Source organism: Mercurialis annua, linkage group LG3, assembly GCF_937616625.2.
Source record: "Mercurialis annua linkage group LG3, ddMerAnnu1.2, whole genome shotgun sequence".
NCBI lineage: Eukaryota > Viridiplantae > Streptophyta > Magnoliopsida > Malpighiales > Euphorbiaceae > Mercurialis > Mercurialis annua.
In genome coordinates this window covers 62,522,575-62,540,760 of record NC_065572.1, presented here as the reverse complement: position 1 = coordinate 62,540,760, position 18,186 = coordinate 62,522,575, and the positions used below count along the sequence as shown (strand labels likewise).

Below are 18,186 nucleotides of genomic sequence, written 5' to 3'. Positions count from 1 at the left end.
TTCTTAATTGCCGGTCTATCAAATTTTAATTCTCTCAAATTAAAAATCTAACACAAAACAATAATTTAGATGATCAAACTAAATTACGCATTAAGCAAAATAATTAAAAACAAAAATTGCTATTAATCCAAAATTCAAGCAATCAATAATTCATAATCAGATATCAGTTCCAAGAGAATTTAGCTACTCATTAAAATAAAATCAATAACAAGGAAAAGAGATGAAGAAAAATTCACAATTTAGAATTAAAAATACTAAAATTGATGAACTAATCTTCAATTTCTTGTCCGATTCTAAGATGAACTAATAAACATCCAAGAATTAAAGTGCTGGATATTATTAATGACTACTAAGAAAAGTTGCTAAACCTAAAACTAATTAAAAACTAAAGCTAAAACTATCTAAAAAATAATTTATCTAATTCTGAAATTATATGTAGTATTTATAGAGTACTTGCAAAATAGGAATAAAAGTTACCCTAATGCTTCTCTAATTAAGAGTAAAATAACCCAACCCAAAACCAATTTGGTTTTAAGTTGAAATAACGAACCGCGGGATCGTAAACTTGATTTTCCTTCCTCGGAGCATGTCTCGAACGAGACCATAATGGTACGACCGAAACAAGCATGTCTCGAACGGGATCATAAACTTGATTTTCCTTCCTCGGAGGATGTCCTTATTTGGAACGACAGATAAGTGTCTCGTTCGAAACACTGTCATTTTTCAATTCTTGCGGCCAACAATTCTGAATTCATACAAAGGGGCCAACAATTCTTTAATTCAGCTGCTTCTTTATTCTTCTTTTTGGCCAACTTAAACAAATTGATCTGCTTCCTTCTCAAATTGACTAGCTTATTTGATGCTTGCTTAGTTGGAGTGGCTTAATTGATTTCGATAAACACCCGACAATTCCGACTCTTCCAGATTACTTCGTCCCAAAATCCCGTGAAATTTACGGAGTAACACCTGAAACATTCAAATGACAAATAAGATCCGATATAATCAAAAATAATAATTAAACATGCGTTTTTTTATTCATAAAACAAACTAATCACTATAATTTTAGAAGTATTTTTACTCTTATCAAACATGCTTATACTTAACCTTTATTTGTCCTCAAAAAGGAAAATAACTCGCTCTATATACACACTAATCAACTCATAACATGCACCAAATACCAATCAACTTCGAATTCCCAACAATGATGAATTAAATGAATTAAGCTTTTAAACCCGACAACAATCAAGAATGCAAACAAAGTAATCGTGCAATTTCAGCGACATGAACCAATATCACCAAGAATACTATCACAATTTAACTCGACGATTCAAAATAAACATGCATTATACACTATCACTTGCGAATCACCAATGAAGTCAGATTATCACAAACTATCAACATGCATGGCACAAACTTATATAAGCGAAACACATGGCAATCAATCCTCACTAGGTTTTCACTCTGACACTCACGTGTTTAAGGGCAAGAATAAATTTAAGCTCACCATTGAAATACATGTGAATTTACCATAAGTTTGCCTATAATCCCGGACTCCACCACTTAGTTCGGTAATTGACACAAATCAAATGGACTTAAAATGGATTGTATTGAGGTTAAGGGTAAATAGTAGGTAAAAAGAGAAATTAGGTGTAATTGACTTGATAATATAATCATAAAAAGGAACTCTATTTTCAAAGATTAATCTAGCTCAGTTTTTGTAATTTGTTGAACACTTTTTTTTTTGATATTGCCTCTACTTTTTATATTTTCTGATTTGTATTTCTTTGAAAGTTCTATCTCTTTGATTTTTTTACTTCTTTTTCTTTTCTCTTTTCTATTAGCTTTTTCAAGGCAAATTTCTCTTTTAAGCACTAAAAAGTTCAACTTCAACGTATAGCTAGAATAACCAAAATTAAGTACTGATATATTGTTCCACAATACAACAAATACATCACCAAGTCAAAGGTAGAAAGAGGTATAAGCAGAAGGGTGAATGTGTTCAAAATTTAGTATAAACAAGAAATAAGCTAAAGCTCAAATTGGTTAAACTAATGGAAAAAAGGGTAATCTTTTTTAGTGGTTTTAGGAAAAATGTGTAATCCTAATGCCATTATCATTTTCATGCCAAAAACTCAACCATGTGGTTTTAAACGGATACAAGGCAAGTTCTAAAAATTCTACACGTAATCAATTCACACAACAAGAAAATTTGTAATTTAAGGCTCAAAAACTCTCCAAATTGGTTGTGTATTACCATGTTTTCCACATTACATAAGAAAATGTCATGCATGCCGAAATGTGACAAAATACAAAATTTAAAAATCTAGCACCAAAATATCAATGACTCGCATCAAGCTTTTAGGCATTGTCTCGATTTTCACGGTTTGCTAACTTGTGGATTTATCCTAGTCTTATTGATTCATGTCAAACAAACTCGCACTTTTTCTTTGGAAGTATACCGACCACTATCAAATGTAAAAATAAAATTCAACATCATTCATCAATCATCAGGGAATAAGAAATCAACTAGAATTTGATACTATCATAAGATGACTAGCATTCTTCTAAAATCAACAATTACAAGCCAAAGGTTAAGTAATACCGCTTTGCAAAATTTCAGAATTTAAGCAAAACAAACCTAAAATGAAAACTAAAGCAAACAAAATAAAGCAAAAAAAAAACAAACACGACTTATTTTCTACCCCCATCGTCACACTAATTTTAGCTATGTTCGTGAAGCTAAAAAATAAAAATAAAAACAAAAAATAAAAATATAAATGGAGTTTGGGTTAAGAAAAACAAATCTCAATCGAATTGTGATGGCAGTGGTGATGACTCGGGCGATGGATAAGTGCCTGTGCCGGTGCTCCTAATATACGCTTGTGAATTCCTGCACATCAAACCAAACCACATACCAAAATTAACTGAACAACAATACATTAAAACACACTAACTAATCAAACTAAACAAACAAAATAAAAATAAAATAATAACAACAAACCTTCTGAAATGCCTCCCAAGTGCGCTTTAGTTAGAGTCCAAAAGTAAACTCTTCACGTAAGGTTGTTAATGATACAGCCTAACATAAAGAAGCCGTCTTGGTAATATTTTTTCCTTTTTTCTTGTTAGTTCCTTTAAATAAAGATATGATAACATATAGTATGCTTTTACTCTATAATAAAGAACAAGAGGAGTATGAAGCATATACATATGTACTAACTATTGATGAAATCAATTTTTCAATTTGGGAACGATGCAATACACTTGTAATGTCTTGGATTTGTAGAGCAGTAAATCAAACTATAGGTCTTTGGTTGCTTGTCTTGATAATGCCCTAGAGATTTGGATTATTTTGAAAAATATATTTAAGGAGATTCGTACAAAATTGGTGATTTGTAAGAACAAATCTCTCCACTTTTTGGACAAATATCTCATCTCTTCCACATTCTGTAAATTTCAATAGTGGATCTATTGTTAGAGCCATCCTTCTTAGAGGAACCTCTGATCTGAGGTTTGCTTGTGGTTTATACTGCAACGGAAATTGCAGCTCTTATGTTTTTGCCATTTTCATTGTTCAAACAAATAATATTTAATATATGATTTCTCGTAACAGTGGTTATCCTCAAGTAGTTTGGTCTGCTAATAGAAACAACCTGTTATCATAATTGCGACCTTGAACTTCACGTCATATGGAGATTTGGCTTGGAAAGATAGTGATGGGATGATAGCCTGGTCGACTAATTTTGGCAAGTCTGTTTCGGGATTGAACTTGACTGAAATAGAAAATCTTGTGTTTTTTTTATAGTGATAGAAATAAAGTTATATGGATATCTTTTGATTATCCTACTGATTATTTGGTTCTTGGGCAGAAATTAATATCAAGGAAGACACTTCTTCCTAGTACTTCTTCATCAAATTATTGCGGTATAATTCAACAATATACTTAAAGGCGCAAGATGTCTCAATTGCGTCAAAGGACCGAAAAGAGAAGCGATGTAATTCAACTATGTTGTGGTCTATCCTTGGATCTATTTTTGTTTTATTTCTTATTATAGGAATTATAATAGTTTGGACACGTGATAAAAGAAATAACGATAAACATTATTTGGACCAAATACCAGGAAGGCTTACAAAATTTTGCTATGATAAATTGAAAGCGTTTACCGACAATTTTTCCAATATGATTGGTAAAGGAGGATTTGACACTGTTTATAAAGGGAGTTTAGTTGATGGACCAAGATAACAGTGAAGTATCTAAAAGATTTAGGCCAAGGAAAATCATTAGTGGCTAAAGTTGAATCTATCGAAAGCATCCATCATGTCAATTTGGTAAAATAGATTAAATTTTTTTGACGATAAATCTCACATGAGTCTCGTTTTTGAGTTCATGTAGAATGGATTATTGGACAAGTATATATTCCATCAAAACCAAGCTTTTGATTTGATTGTTAACATCGAAAGAAAATAATTCTTGAGTAGAAAAGGACTGACGTATCTTCATGAAAAATGTGAACATAAGATCTTTAACTTAGATATCAAACCAGAAAACATTCTCTTATGCCAGAAATTTAATGCGAAAATCTGTGATTTTGAATTGCCTAAATTGGTTGATCGAACAAAAGAAAAGATGTGACAGGCTTGGGATGAACTAGAGGCTATATGGCTCTTGAACTTTTCAAACTTCACCATGTGGTCTCAGAAAAAGCAGATATATATAGTTTCGAAGTTGTTTTGTTGGAAATACTATGCGGAACACGAAATTTGAATAATTCTTAGCCAAAGGATGAAATGTTTTTACTTAGTTTTTTCATGAAAAAAGCAGAAGAGGGTAAGCTATTAGATATGACATATAATAATTCCAGCATAACTATGGAGTTAAATAGAGAAAAATATTGAAGATGATGAAGCTTGTTGCATGGTGTTTGTTTATAGATTGTCCATAAAGGCCATCAATGTCCACGGTGGTTAAAATTGTAGAAGGTGTTGTAGAAGCTGAATGCATTTGGATTTTAACATATCTTATTCGTCATTCATAACCATTACTACTCCAATTTTTGATTCTATTCTATCAGGACCTAGATAATTAATTTAGTTTCCTTATATAACCGTGGACATGGATTGACTCTTTCATTTTCTATTTCAGTTTCACAAATGCTTATTTTATTACCAAATTTGTAGTCGTGTGTTATTTTATGTTATTGTTTACTTGTCTGAAACGTTTGATTACCCATATGCAAATCTCTCTACTTCTTGGAAAAATACCAAGTCTCTTCCACATTTTGCAAATTTCACTAATGGATCTATCGTTAGAGCCATCCTTCTAAGAGGAACCTTTGGTCCGAGGTTTTCTTGTGGTTTCTATCGTAATGGAATTTTTTGCTCTAATCTTTTTGCCACTTTCATTGTTCAAACGAATAACGTTTTGCATATTATCTCTCGTAACATTGCATTCAACTTCTACGACACCTTCCGTTTGCAGAGATCATGCAACAAGCTTCATCATCTTAAATGTTTTTTCTATTCAACCTCATAGTTACTTGAGATGATTATATGCCAGATCTATTAGCTTTCTCTCGTTGAAAAAGCGGAATCATAAACATTCAGATAAAACGGAAAGTCATTCAAGAAAACGAAATTAATTATCTACGTCCTGATAGAATAGAATCTAAAATTGGAGTTGTAGTGGTTATGAATGATGAATAAGATATGTTAAAACCCAAATTACATTCAGCTTCTACAACACCTTATACGACTTTAACCACCGTGGACATGGATGGCCTTTTTGGATGATCTATAAACAGACACCATGCAATAAGCTTCATCATCTTCAATGTTTTTTCTCTATTTAACTCCATAGTTATGCTTGAATTATTATATGCCATATCTAATAGCTTATATTCTTCTGCTTTTTTCATGAAAAAGCTAAGTAAAAACATTTCATCATTTGGCTAAGAGTTATTCAAATTTCGTGTTCTGCATAGTATTTCCAACAAAACAACTCCTAAGCTATATATATCTGCTTTTTCTGAGACCACATGGTGAAATTTGAAAAGTTCAAGAGCCATATAGCCTCTAGTTCCACCCGAGGCTATCACATCTTTTCTTTTGTCTTGATCAACCTATTTAGACAATTCAAAATCACAGATGTTCGCATTAAATTTCTGGCATAAGAGAATGTTTTCTGGTTTGATATCTAAGTGAAAGATCTTATGTTTATATTCTTCATGAAGATACGCCAGTCCTTTTCTATCTCAAGAATTATTTTCTTTCGATGTTAACGATCAAATCAAAAGTTTGGTTTTGATGGAATATCTACTTGTCCAATAATCCAATCTACATGAACTAAAAAACGAGACTCATGTAAGATTTACCGTCAAAAAATTCAATCAATTTTACCAAATTGACATGATGGATGATTTCGATAGATTCAACTTTAGCCAATAATGATTTTACTTGCCTAAATCTTTTCGACACTTCACCGTTATCTTGGTCCATCAACTAAACTCCCTTTGTAAACAGTGTCAAATCATCCTTTACCAAGCACCTCGAACAAATTGTCTGTAAACGGATTCACTTCATCGTAGCAAAATTTTGTAAGTATTCCTGATATTTGATCCAAATAATCTTTATCGCCGTTTCTTATATTATGTGCCCAGACTATTATAATTCTTATAATAAGAAACAAATTAAAAAATATATCCAACAATGGACCACATTATAGTTGAATTACAACTCTTCTCTTTTTACATATCGTGCTAACGAGGTCACTGGAATGATAATGGTCAAGTATAGTTTACTCGCTCAAACGAATTCGTAAATAAAGCAACTATTCCTTTTTTTGGAGTAACATAAGTTGTTCCTTTGTTTGTTTTTAGCCAACAAATGAAAAGTCGTTGTACTCTTACGGTGGACTAAACTCTACAGCAGGAAACATGCCTTGATAAGTTATCGAGAGCAAAAACAAACTTATTTGAATCCAATTTATTGCTGAAGCACTATGAAGAATTTTTTTCTCTAATATCCACTTCTGCCTGGGAACCAAAGAATCAGTAGGATGATCAAAAGATTCCCATATAACTCTACTTTTATCATCATAAACCACATGATGTTCTGTTTCAATCAAGTTCAATCCCGAAATAGACTTGCAAAAAGTGTTCGTCGACTAGACTATCGTTCCATCACAATCTTTCAAGAGCAAATCTCTATCTAGCGTGAAGTTCAAGGTCACATTGATGTTGGAAGGGTTATTTCCATTTGCAAACCAAACTACTTGAGGTTAATCAATGTTACAAGAGATAATATATGAAAGGTTATTCGTTTGAACAATGAAAGTGGCAAAATATTAGATATACAATTTCCATTGTGGTGGAAACCTCAAGCAAATCTCAGAACAATGGTTCCTCCAAGAAGGATGGCTCTAATGATAGATCCATCGGTTAAATTTGCGGAATGTGGAAGAAACGAGGTATTTTAAAAGTAGATTTGCATATGGGTCATCAAACGTTTCGATATTCGACAAGTAAACAAAACAAAACAACAACATAAAATAACACATGACTACTGATAGGAGTAAAATACTCCTATGTTATCAAGTTATTTTTGCATTGCTTTGTACGTTTTTGTCATGTGTTTTAAGTAATTATGTGTCTTATTACGTGTGCAAGCATTTCAGGATAAACAGAGCGTATGTGAAGGTTTTTGGGTCCAAAAGCGCAAAGTATTGAAGATATCTTGAACTCGGAAGTTGGAACGAAGAATTGAAGCAAAACAAGGTTTAAGCCTTGTCTCTTTAGAGAAGGCCAAGAAAGCAATCGAGAAGCCTGTTTTAAGCCTTGTCTCGATCGAGAAGTATATTCTAAGCCTTGTCTCGATCGAGAAGTCTATACTAAACCTTGTCTCGATCGAGAAGTCTATTCTAAGCCTTGTCTCGATCGAGAAGTCTATTCTAAGTAGCTTCTCGATCGAGACATGTGTTAAAAACGAGATGCATAAATTTTCCAAATCAGGGTTCTCGATCGAGAAGCCCATTTTAATGAAGCTTCTCGATCGAGACAAGAGAAAAATCATCAAAACAAAATCAGCTTGGATTCTTGTGCTTATCTTGGCCCACTTCTCCTTTTGGCCAAACGCACTTGTAATACGGTATTTTTATTTTCCTTTATTGTTTGACTATTTAAGACACCTTATCTTTTTAGGTCATTTTATCCCATCATTGTAAGACATCAATCAAGTAGTTTGTAGTTCTATTCCTTTTGCTCTCAACTTTAGCAAGAGATCTTTATTGTTCTTTGTGTTCATCAATACCATTTTCAGATTTTGGTTTTTATTTCTTCTCAATAAATACAAGTTTCCATTGATGTTCAAGCTTTATATCTTATTGAATGAATACTTTCTCCATTAGTTACTACTCAAGGTATTTAATTCTTAATTTTACAATGTTTAATGTTTGTTGCGTGGATGTTGATGTTAATTTAGTTATGGTTGGCTAAACCTTTTGTTTGGGGGTTGTTAATGAAGGCATGCTAGTTGATTAGGGATTAGGGTTGTGTTGTGGTTTATGGCTTTGTTGTGGTTATGTGAGTTTAATGCCTAGATTGATGTGATCTATTAGCCTAAGATTAGGGCCTAATTAATTACGCGAGAATCATTTAATTAGGCGAACTTAGCTAACCACGAACCTAGGACCTAATCACGCTAGAGGAGTAGGTGGTCTTTTAAGTTTGCTTGTTTAATTGTATTTGATTGGTTTAGTTGAAATTTAATTACGCGAGAGCGATTTAGATTTCTTAGTTAATCAATTGCGATTTTCTTAGATCTTGACTTCGAGAGAGCAGAGTTAGGGCTTTAGAATAGTTTGACCCAAAGCCGGCGCCAATTATCAACCCTAATTATCTAGGATTTTATTGGCCCTAGTTAGCAACCCTTGAACGCTTTTACATCTTGTTTAAATCTGTTATTTTGTTAAGTTGTCTATTTAATTAGTTAATTGCTTAATTTAGTGTTTGTTTACTTTAGTTCTCTTTACAACTTTATGAAACGAAATCCATGTTTGTTTTATGCTAAACGAATTGAGTGTCAAACTAAATCATTCTCATTATATCTCTACATTTCTTGTAAGTTCGACAACGTGGACTTAAAGTTCATTATATTACAAATTGAAATTAATACGCTTGCGTGTTATTATCAAAAACTATAAATTTGGTAAATAAAATAAGCATTTGAGGAACTGAGAGAGAAAATGGAAGAGTAAGGAAAGCTAAAAATACAATAAGAAAAAAAGAGTTCTATAACTTGCAACTAATGATGAAATAAGAGGAATAAGAAGGTTTAAATACACAGCTTCAATAATATTTTTTCCAAAAAAAACTGTTATATTTATAGTAGGCAGAGTTTAATAAAAGATACAAGGTGGACAAAGTCAAAAGTCTATAAGAATTAAAACATTCAATTTATATAAAATTAGATAATTTAAGGCATTATATGTGTATTAATTTGTCAAAAAAATGTTAAATATAAGGTAGGTAAAGTCAAAAATCAATTAATTTTAAGACAACCGGCCTAATTTACTCTATAAGTTCATAAAATTTTATTGCTGATAAAAAAAAACCGTACCAAAAGAATCACTCTGAATTTTAGGACAACCACCCTAATAGATTTAAAAACAGTAATTGAGTGCAAAAGCAACTCAGATTAGGGCAAGCAGATTTTCATGTAAAATTAGAAATATGACATGTTGGAAGCTCAAGTCCACACAATATGTTGCTACTCTTAGGCTGATTCTTCTAGTATTGCTTCTTTTGCAAGCATTGAGTCAAGCCTTGTTTTCTTTTAAAATTTTATTTTTATTTGATATATATATATATATATATATGAAAACGTCCCCCTTACTTAAGATCACTAAAAACTCGTTTTTCTACTTTTTATTTCATTTTCTATCTGAGACTCTAGTTCTCAAGAATATATTCAAGCATTCCTTGGAGTCCCTTTTAACACTAATGTATATATATATATAAATAAATAATATAGAAATATAAGAAAACAAATTCTTCGGCAGATGAATCAAATATTTTATCTGTTTTTCAATTATCCTACTTTAAACATATAACAAAATGAGTAGTTTTAATTAAATAATTGTTTAATAGTATACACTATTAATAGTGCAACTAGCGTTGTGATTATTCAATATATTAGAATAATAAAAACTCATCGATAATAATTATAGATAAATATTTAATTATTTTAATATGATTTAATTATATATATATATATATATATATATATATATATATATGGATCCCACCATACATGCTTTTTAGATCCGCCACTATGTATAGCTATTTATACAACTTACTTTATTTGTTTTCATTTACATTAGTTGTTCATACTATCTTTCCTTTATTAACTTAATTTGATTGTTTTGGAACTTGACTAGATTTTTAAAAATTTAAATTAGATTAGGTGAAGACTAATTGTTCTCCATGATTAAATGAAACAACCGACGATGTTAGGTTGTGGTAATTTTGATTATAAAATTAAACTCTTTCTTATAAAAGTAGAATGGTTGTATTGGAACCAATAATTAATTTACGTTTAGTTTTTTAGTATAATTTTCTTTTTTGCTCTTTATTTTATATTAATTGTAAATACATTTATAAGATAATTATTGATATGTATAGTTTTAAAGTACAATTAACAAGGAAAAAACAAAAAACAAAAAAGTATATATTTTATGTCTTCATAATATGTGTAATAGAAATTTTCTAAATGAGACGGATAAAGTATAAAATGACAGCATTAAAATGAATGGAAAACAAATCAAAAATTCAAACAGCATAAAAACATTTTACGTAATAAAATTATACTAAGATGAAAAGCATAAATGAGCGAAATTATTAATTCTAAAGGATAAGAGACGTACTCAGGAGTGTAACAAAATACATAGCCGGTATCGGATTGGTCACTCATCTTTTCCCATTTGATGCTTCTGTAGCTTCTCATATCTGAATCACAACTCAGATTCTTCGGCAATGTGGATAATTCAAAGGATAAGTTATTATTAGTGGGGTGTGCATTCGGTTTTTCGGTTCGGTTCGGAAGTAAAATTATCAAAACCGATTGATTTTTTAAGAATTTTAAAACCGGTCAGAATTTTGACCAAAAAAATTGGTTCGGTTCGGTTTTCGGTTTTACCGAAATAGGAAAAAATTATTTTTTCTTTAAATTTTACTCATAAAAAATTAAAATTAAAATTAAAAATTTAAAAAAAAAATTAAATCTAATTCAATTGTAATGTTTTACATACAATAACACTTGAATATGAAAAAATAGTACTATTTTTTAAAAATAATAGTAATATTTCTATAAAAAAAATTAGTAAATTTTAAAATATCGGTTTTTTTTTTCAGTTTTTCGGTTTTTGAAAACTCAAAACCGAACCAAACCAAAATATATAAAAAATCTTAATTTTAAAACCGAACCGGCAATTTTCGGTTCGGTTTTGCACACCACTGTGAAAGTCTAATGCATGTATACCAATTTCTTGCTTTCTAAACTGATTTTTGACATGTAGAGCAAAGATAAAGAGATGGTAAGGTAGGCTTTAGTTTATAGTAGAGTGCAAAGTTATATTATAAACTACTCTTGACCCAATAAGCAAATTCCATACAAGTCAACCAAATATTAAAAACAACCACCACCATGATGTTACAAAGATTGCATTAATATGTTTTAGCAGGACACAGTTGGATAAGTATCTCTAGAAATAATTATTGATAAGTACCTTTAGATCGGCAGCAAATAGCGAAAGGATGAACAAATCGGCCATGAACCGCAGCAGAGAAAAAATCCTTTCGACTAACTTTGAGATCAGTAACAATGCAGACACCAAGCTGATCAACGAATTGCAACATATCAGTCAAAATTAAAATCCAACTGCAGTAATTCACTACTAGAAATAAGCAAATTACCGACAGAAAAATCTTGATTTAACGATAGATTTCAACCTTTTAGCGAAGGAAAACTTATTTAGCAACGGATTTCAGCCTTTTAGTGATGAAAATATCTATTGCTAATTGTTTTTCTAGTAGTGATTTCACATTAAATAAAGCAGAAAAGGAAAACTTTAGGAGATTAATCATACCACAAAGAAGAATACGGCTTCTCTACAAGCCTGATCCGATTGTTTAACAACTTCACATACAGTTGGATCTAGAGCAGTGTCTGGACTTCTGATGAAGATTAACAAATATCAGAAACCATATCAAATGATCATAAAAAAAAACAGAGAACTTATCAACTAACAAATGAGCTAAAATCAAAAACCTATTTTTTTTGAATTTAAACTGCAAATGATTACAAAACCAAAATGAATCTGTCAAACTGAAATCAAAGAGATTTGAAAAGAAGAATTTCAATCTTCAAAATATATAAAAAGAAGAGAGAAAAGATTTGTCTCTGAAGAAAAATTTATGATGAGCGTTTAAAATCTACTACTATTTAATTAATCCATGGATGTCCATTTTAAAAATTTATGATGAGCGTTTAAAATCTACAAAAAAGAAACAAACGCAAATAGGACACTTATATGATCACAACATAAAGTTACAGCATCTAACTTTCTTTTATAAAGTAAAATTTCAGGACCAAACACTCTAACACTACAACTAGAAAACATTGGTTGAACAATAGCAAAAAGATTCCAGCCATGGGTTAAATAAATTGCAGCCACTAACGTGATCATCCTGGATTGAGGCGAGTTAACCTAAAATCAAACAAAGAGACATTACGAACTGCAAAATCAGGACATCCCGTAAGCTAACAACTTCGAAATCGAAGGAAACGAAAAGAAACGTAAGTATGCACCTCATAGCCCTCGATAAGATCCGTAAGAAAGCTACGACGAAGGGCCTCTCTCGGGGATTCTGCGTCACGCATTGAGGACAGCCACCTTATCGGCATCAATATGACCCCTCCTTCTTGCTGGCGAGCTATTCAGACCATTAATGATATGTACATGCAAAGCACATAATCACACATATCATATAAATAATCCAGTTGATATGTCCTATTTTCCTATTGTTGTTTTTGGTTGCTTCTACTTTAAAGATGCCTTTTATCATGTCTCACAAATCTTGGAAAAGAATCAAAACTTTCATGACGATTCACTCATATTTTATCAGAAAACAAACTCAGAGAACAAACAACTATATTGATTGGATTGTAAAACTACAAATCAAAGTTTAAAGCTAGAATATGGAGCTCTATTTATACACAGTTTATGAGCTTTTACATGAGCTGTAACCAGCTGTAAATGAGCTGTAATTAGCTGTTGATGAGCTGGAATTTGTAGCAGCAATGTTGGAGCAGTAAGCATGTTGATGGAGGCAGCAGCAGAAATGCATATATCGTGTTACCCCCCCTCAAGCTAGACATATGTAATATATCTAGCTTGATAAGGCAGCAAAACCAATTTTTACAGCAGAGATAGCCTTGGAGCAGCAGCAATTTTGCAGCAGCAGAAAAAATAGCAGCACCATATAAAAAACCATTTAAATGCCATTAATTGGACCTGAGACTCTATAAGGACATGCCTCACTGGAGATGAATAATTGCACATGCCACATCACCATTCAATTCAGCCAATACAAGTTGCATGAATAATTGTTGCTACAAGTATCTTGCTCCAGCTCAATAGCTCTTCTCCTATAATAGCTTCATAAGGCAAGGAAGCAAGTTGTTGTCAACATTTGAGCACCTGCACTCAACAAAATAAGGGCAGCCAACCACATAATTTCTTTTATAATTTGCAGCTCAATGAAGCGTCTCTTCCATATTTTCACTATCTCTATTTCCATCTCCGGTTTTATGTCAACAACCTGCCCCAAAGCTTGCAAAAAAAAAAATGCTCTCCAAAAGCCATAACAGGGACTCATTAATAACTCTTCATGAAGCAAGTGTATGCTACTCTTTGAACACATATCTTTGTTTTGTCTCTCTGTGAATATTGTGACCAGTAGCTTTGATATATTCCATTTCTCATTGAGAAATTTTATCAAACACAAAGTGAGCAAGACTGAAAACTCATTTGTTTCACAAATTCTCATTCTATTCATACACAGCTTGTTCAAATTGTAAGATCAAAATAACACAAATCAAATATAGCTACATCCTAAAGCAAAGAATGATGTAAATCTAAGAGATTTCAGGAATCAAAGAAAAGAAACAGATCAATCCTTGAAACAGAAATCAATTTGAGATTAAAACTCAAATGATAACAAGAGATATGAAATTGATATTTGTGAGAAACAAAAAAAAAACTCAAAGAATTAGAGATACAAAACTCAATTGATGAGAACTGAATCTACTCAACAAACATGTATCAAGATAGCAACGAACTGAATGCGATATTGGAAGAATTGAAAATGAGAATCAAATCAACATTGAACTGAGACATAATAAAACAGAATCGAAATATAAAACTCAAAGGAATTTGATAGAACCAGACCTGATTTATGAATCAGAAAGAGAACAGACATTAATCGAAGAAAAATTGATGAGAAATTGTAATATCCCGTAAAATTTTAGATTCATTTTCGATAATTTCCGACAAACTTCTGGTCGTTTTGAAGTAACTTGAACGTTAGCGGTTTGATCCTAGTTGAGTTGGGTTGGGATTGATTTTTGGTTCAACCATTTGTTTTTTTTAAATTAATTAAAAACAAAAAAAAATAATATAAAATTCAATTTCGGCCATTCCCGTTCGGGAATTGAAATTCCCGAACGGGAATCTCTTTTTGGGCCTGGTCTCGTTCGAGACCAGGCATTCCCGAACGGGAATCATGGCCTGAAAGGCCATTCCCGTTCGGGAAGCATATCAGCCCATGGACCCTTCCGTGTGGCCCTTTTCGATCTCATTTACGGCTCACTTCCCTACGTTTTTTTAAGTCGATTTCTTCATAGAAAACCTAGATCGCACTGCAATCTAACCCTAGCCACTCTCCTTTCGTTCTTTCGCTGAGTATCGAATCCGTAATCATCCTCCAAAGATCGCTGTTCAGTAAGTGTTTTAAATTCCTTTGATTTTCAGATTTCATGCTTTGAACACACTTTGGTTTTCTGATCCGTGTGAGTTCGTTTCTAGATCGAAACTGATTCCGTTTGATCTCAGACGTTCTAGACTCCCGTACCTTCGATTCCCTAGCTCGGTTTTGCTAAACGGTACGTGATCGACCTCGTTTCCATTCGCCGTACGGTTTCCGTTTTCTATTTTGGCCTTCACTGTTCTTGATGAATTGTTGCTGCCGAATGATTCCTTTCCTTTTGGCTATGTTTATGCTTGATTAATGGTTATCAATCTCTTAGTATGCTAGTTGTAAATCGTTTTGGCTTTCGGATTGTGATTGTTCCATCGTAAATTGGTGTCTCGGTTGAGTTTGGATATAAGTAACTTGTGACAATGTTGTTTGAGAATTCATTGTTCCCATTTGCTTCGGTTTTACTTCTAATTGTTGGGTTTTTGATTTTAGTATTATAATGTAAAATCATATAGAATTAGGAAGCTTTGATTTTCTAATGGTTGATTGAGAAGTTGCTGCAAATGGGTAGCATTGGCTTAGGCGGGGATTTGTGTTTGTTTAAAAGCAAAGAGATGGTCAATTGCTCACTTTGATCACCAAATGTTTTACTCAAATCAAATAAATCCTTAATGTTAAACTTTAACTAATAACTTGAATTTAGATTTGATTTATAATTATTTAGTTAAAAACAATAGCTATTATAAATTTAACTAATATAATTACTCGGGTAATTTGATTTAATTTAGAATATCAAATTTGAATAAAATTGGTTAAATTACAATTTAGCCCTTGAACTTATTTTATAACTTAATTAAGTGGATCGTTGGTTGGTTATTTTATATTTTGATTTAAATATAAATAAAAGCAATTAAATTGATTTTGGATATCAAATTGGCTAAAGTACAATTTAGTCCCTAATTGGCAAAAGTACAATTTAGTCCCTAATTGGCTAAAGTGCAATTTAGTCCCTAAAATTTTATAAACTTAAAATGGTTAGATTTTTGGGTTGTAACTTGGGTTACTTAAAATTGAACTTATTGAGTTCCGCTTTTAAAATGGATTATTATTTTATTGAATTATTTTTATAAATATAAACTCGGGTTTATATTGATCAATGTTTTGAGTCGGGTTAGACTTGGGTCACCCGACAAGTGAGGTTAGCTTGGTAGTTAATGATAACTCGGCTAACCTACTATTTGGAAAATAATTTAGTATTTAAAGATTATTAAATAATATTTATAAATTGGATTTTAAGCGAGAACTCAATGGACTTGTATTAATTGGGCTTTATTATATAATTTTGTGTTAATTTGGTTTGTTTTATTCCGACGTGTTATCTGTGCTAGTCCTATGTGGTGTCTAGTACTCTCTAGAGTTAGGGTCTGTTTTTAATAATTATTTTATTTGTCTAGACCCGTCTATTGTTCGCGCTCCAGAGGCGAACCAGGATTAGTTGCTTGCCGGTTTTCACGTGGATTAGCAAGCAGTGAGTTTGTACTTACTATTTACCGCTTTATTAAGTAAATTGTTATTTTAATATTAAATATATATACTGTACGTATATTTCGAATTGTTTTTATATTATGGCTTCTAGTTGGAACATGCTACCTAATGGGCATCAATAGGACTGCGTGCGCACCGGTAAAGATCTGGAAAAGGTAATTATGGTAATGTGGTAACTCGGTGTGAGCATAGCTCTCGGGACCAAGTAGAGTAACTCGGTGTAGCTCGGCTCTCGGGACTCTGGTATAAGTGTGGTCAGTGGTAACTCGGTGTAGCTCAGCTCTCGGGACCAGACCTATTGGATTATGTTATTTATGTAGAATTGTGGATTAGGGTTCCAACTATTATTCGTAATATCGTATTTAAACGTTTTAAACGGTTTTAAAGATTTTCCACTTAATATATGTAGATAGTGGTATAAACTCATCTCAGTATATCTGACCCCGTTGTTTTCCCAAATTTTCCCCAGGGTTATGATCTGAGAGAGTCTGGTGATCTCCGCATTTACTTTTCTTCGGAGGTTCCACTTATTTTAGTAGAACTGTAAAACTGTTTTATTCTTAGACCGCAGTAGTAACTAGACGTCTTATTATTATTATTATTTATTTTGTCGGATTGGTTCGACTGGTTATATTGCTCTAGCATGCTGTATTATTTACTTTGATTCCTGATGAATCTATTTTAGACTCGGATTTGATTAAGCATGTTATATTAACTGTTTAATATTATAACTGCTAGTTTTAGGCTGAAGTCTCGGTTGCCCCCGAGCATTGGTTTTCTGCAGGTTTATGTGTTTATGGGATAAATGAAAGGCTAGCTACGGGTTTTGGTACTACATTACCCATACCCTAGCGCCGGTCGCGATTCATGAAAATGGGTCGTGACAGAAATAACCTGAAATCAAAAGTAATCGACAACAGCGAACCGAATAATCGAATAGGAACCTGAAATCGAAATTGAAATCGTTGATAGCAACGATTCAACAGAGGGCTTGAATCTTCAGCACCGATAGCGATGAACTGAAACGAAACTTGAAACTGAAATTTGAGACACTGATAGCAATGCTCGTAAACTACAATAAACTCAATCCGAATCGCTGGGTCTGGACATCCAGATCGATACAACGGAGAAGAAACAAATCAATAAATCTGTGCTGGGACTGGACATCCAGTACAGTTAACCGGAGAAGAAACACTCAATCTGAAACGCGGCGTCAACACCGGTGGCAACGCCATCTCCCGGGCTCGGACCCGCTCTGATACCATATCAGAAAACAAACTCAGAGAACAAACAACTATATTGATTGGATTGTAAAACTACAAATCAAAGTTTAAAGCTAGAATATGGAGCTCTATTTATACACAGTTTCTGAGCTTTTACATGAGCTGTAACCAGCTGTAAATGAGCTGTAATTAGCTGTTGATGAGCTGGAATTTGTAGCAGCAATGTTGGAGCAGTAAGCATGTTGATGGAGGCAGCAGCAGAAATGCATATATCGTGTTATATTTATTTTCCAATTACTTTTTGTGGTTGCTTCTACTTAAAGATGCCATTTATCATCTCACTATTCCTGGAAAAGGACCACAACTTTCATTTTTTTCTTCTTCCC

The 18,186-nt window shown here is 32.4% G+C and overlaps 1 protein-coding gene across 7 annotated transcripts; it reads right to left on the bottom strand.

Annotated features, from left to right (window-relative positions):
* Nucleotides 1-398: 398 nt before the first annotated feature.
* On the bottom strand, nt 399-18,186 carry LOC126672097 (uncharacterized). Of its 7 annotated transcripts, none has more exons than XR_008790303.1 (5): nt 18,099-18,186; nt 12,140-12,227; nt 11,780-11,888; nt 10,919-11,019; nt 399-3,079 (listed from the first exon to the last, which is right to left on the bottom strand). XR_008790303.1 is itself a non-coding variant. In XM_050366011.1 (4 exons), the coding sequence occupies exons 1-4, from the start codon at nt 18,128-18,130 to the stop codon at nt 2,790-2,792; spliced, it is 330 nt and encodes a 109-aa protein (XP_050221968.1). In that variant the 5' UTR covers nt 18,131-18,184; the 3' UTR covers nt 399-2,789. The 7 variants fall into 7 exon arrangements, 4 of the variants coding, with proteins under 4 accessions (XP_050221968.1, XP_050221969.1, XP_050221970.1 ...); XR_008790304.1 differs by lacking the exon at nt 18,099-18,186 and adding an exon at nt 12,322-12,576; XR_007639231.1 differs by lacking the exon at nt 18,099-18,186 and having other exon boundaries at nt 399-2,890; nt 3,002-3,079; nt 12,140-12,282.

What these genes read in the sequence shown, in the direction of transcription:
- LOC126672097 (XM_050366011.1), bottom strand. Translation starts at nt 18,130, where the DNA reads ATGGCATCTTTAAGTAGAAGCAACCACAAAAA. An exon ending in AGTAGAAGCAACCACAAAAA is followed by an intron (nt 12,228 to 18,098) that starts GTAATTGGAAAA and finishes AATCTTCATCAG; the next exon opens with AAGTCCAGACACTGCTCTAG. An exon ending in AAGCCGTATTCTTCTTTGTG is followed by an intron (nt 11,889 to 12,139) that starts GTATGATTAATC and finishes TTCGTTGATCAG; the next exon opens with CTTGGTGTCTGCATTGTTAC.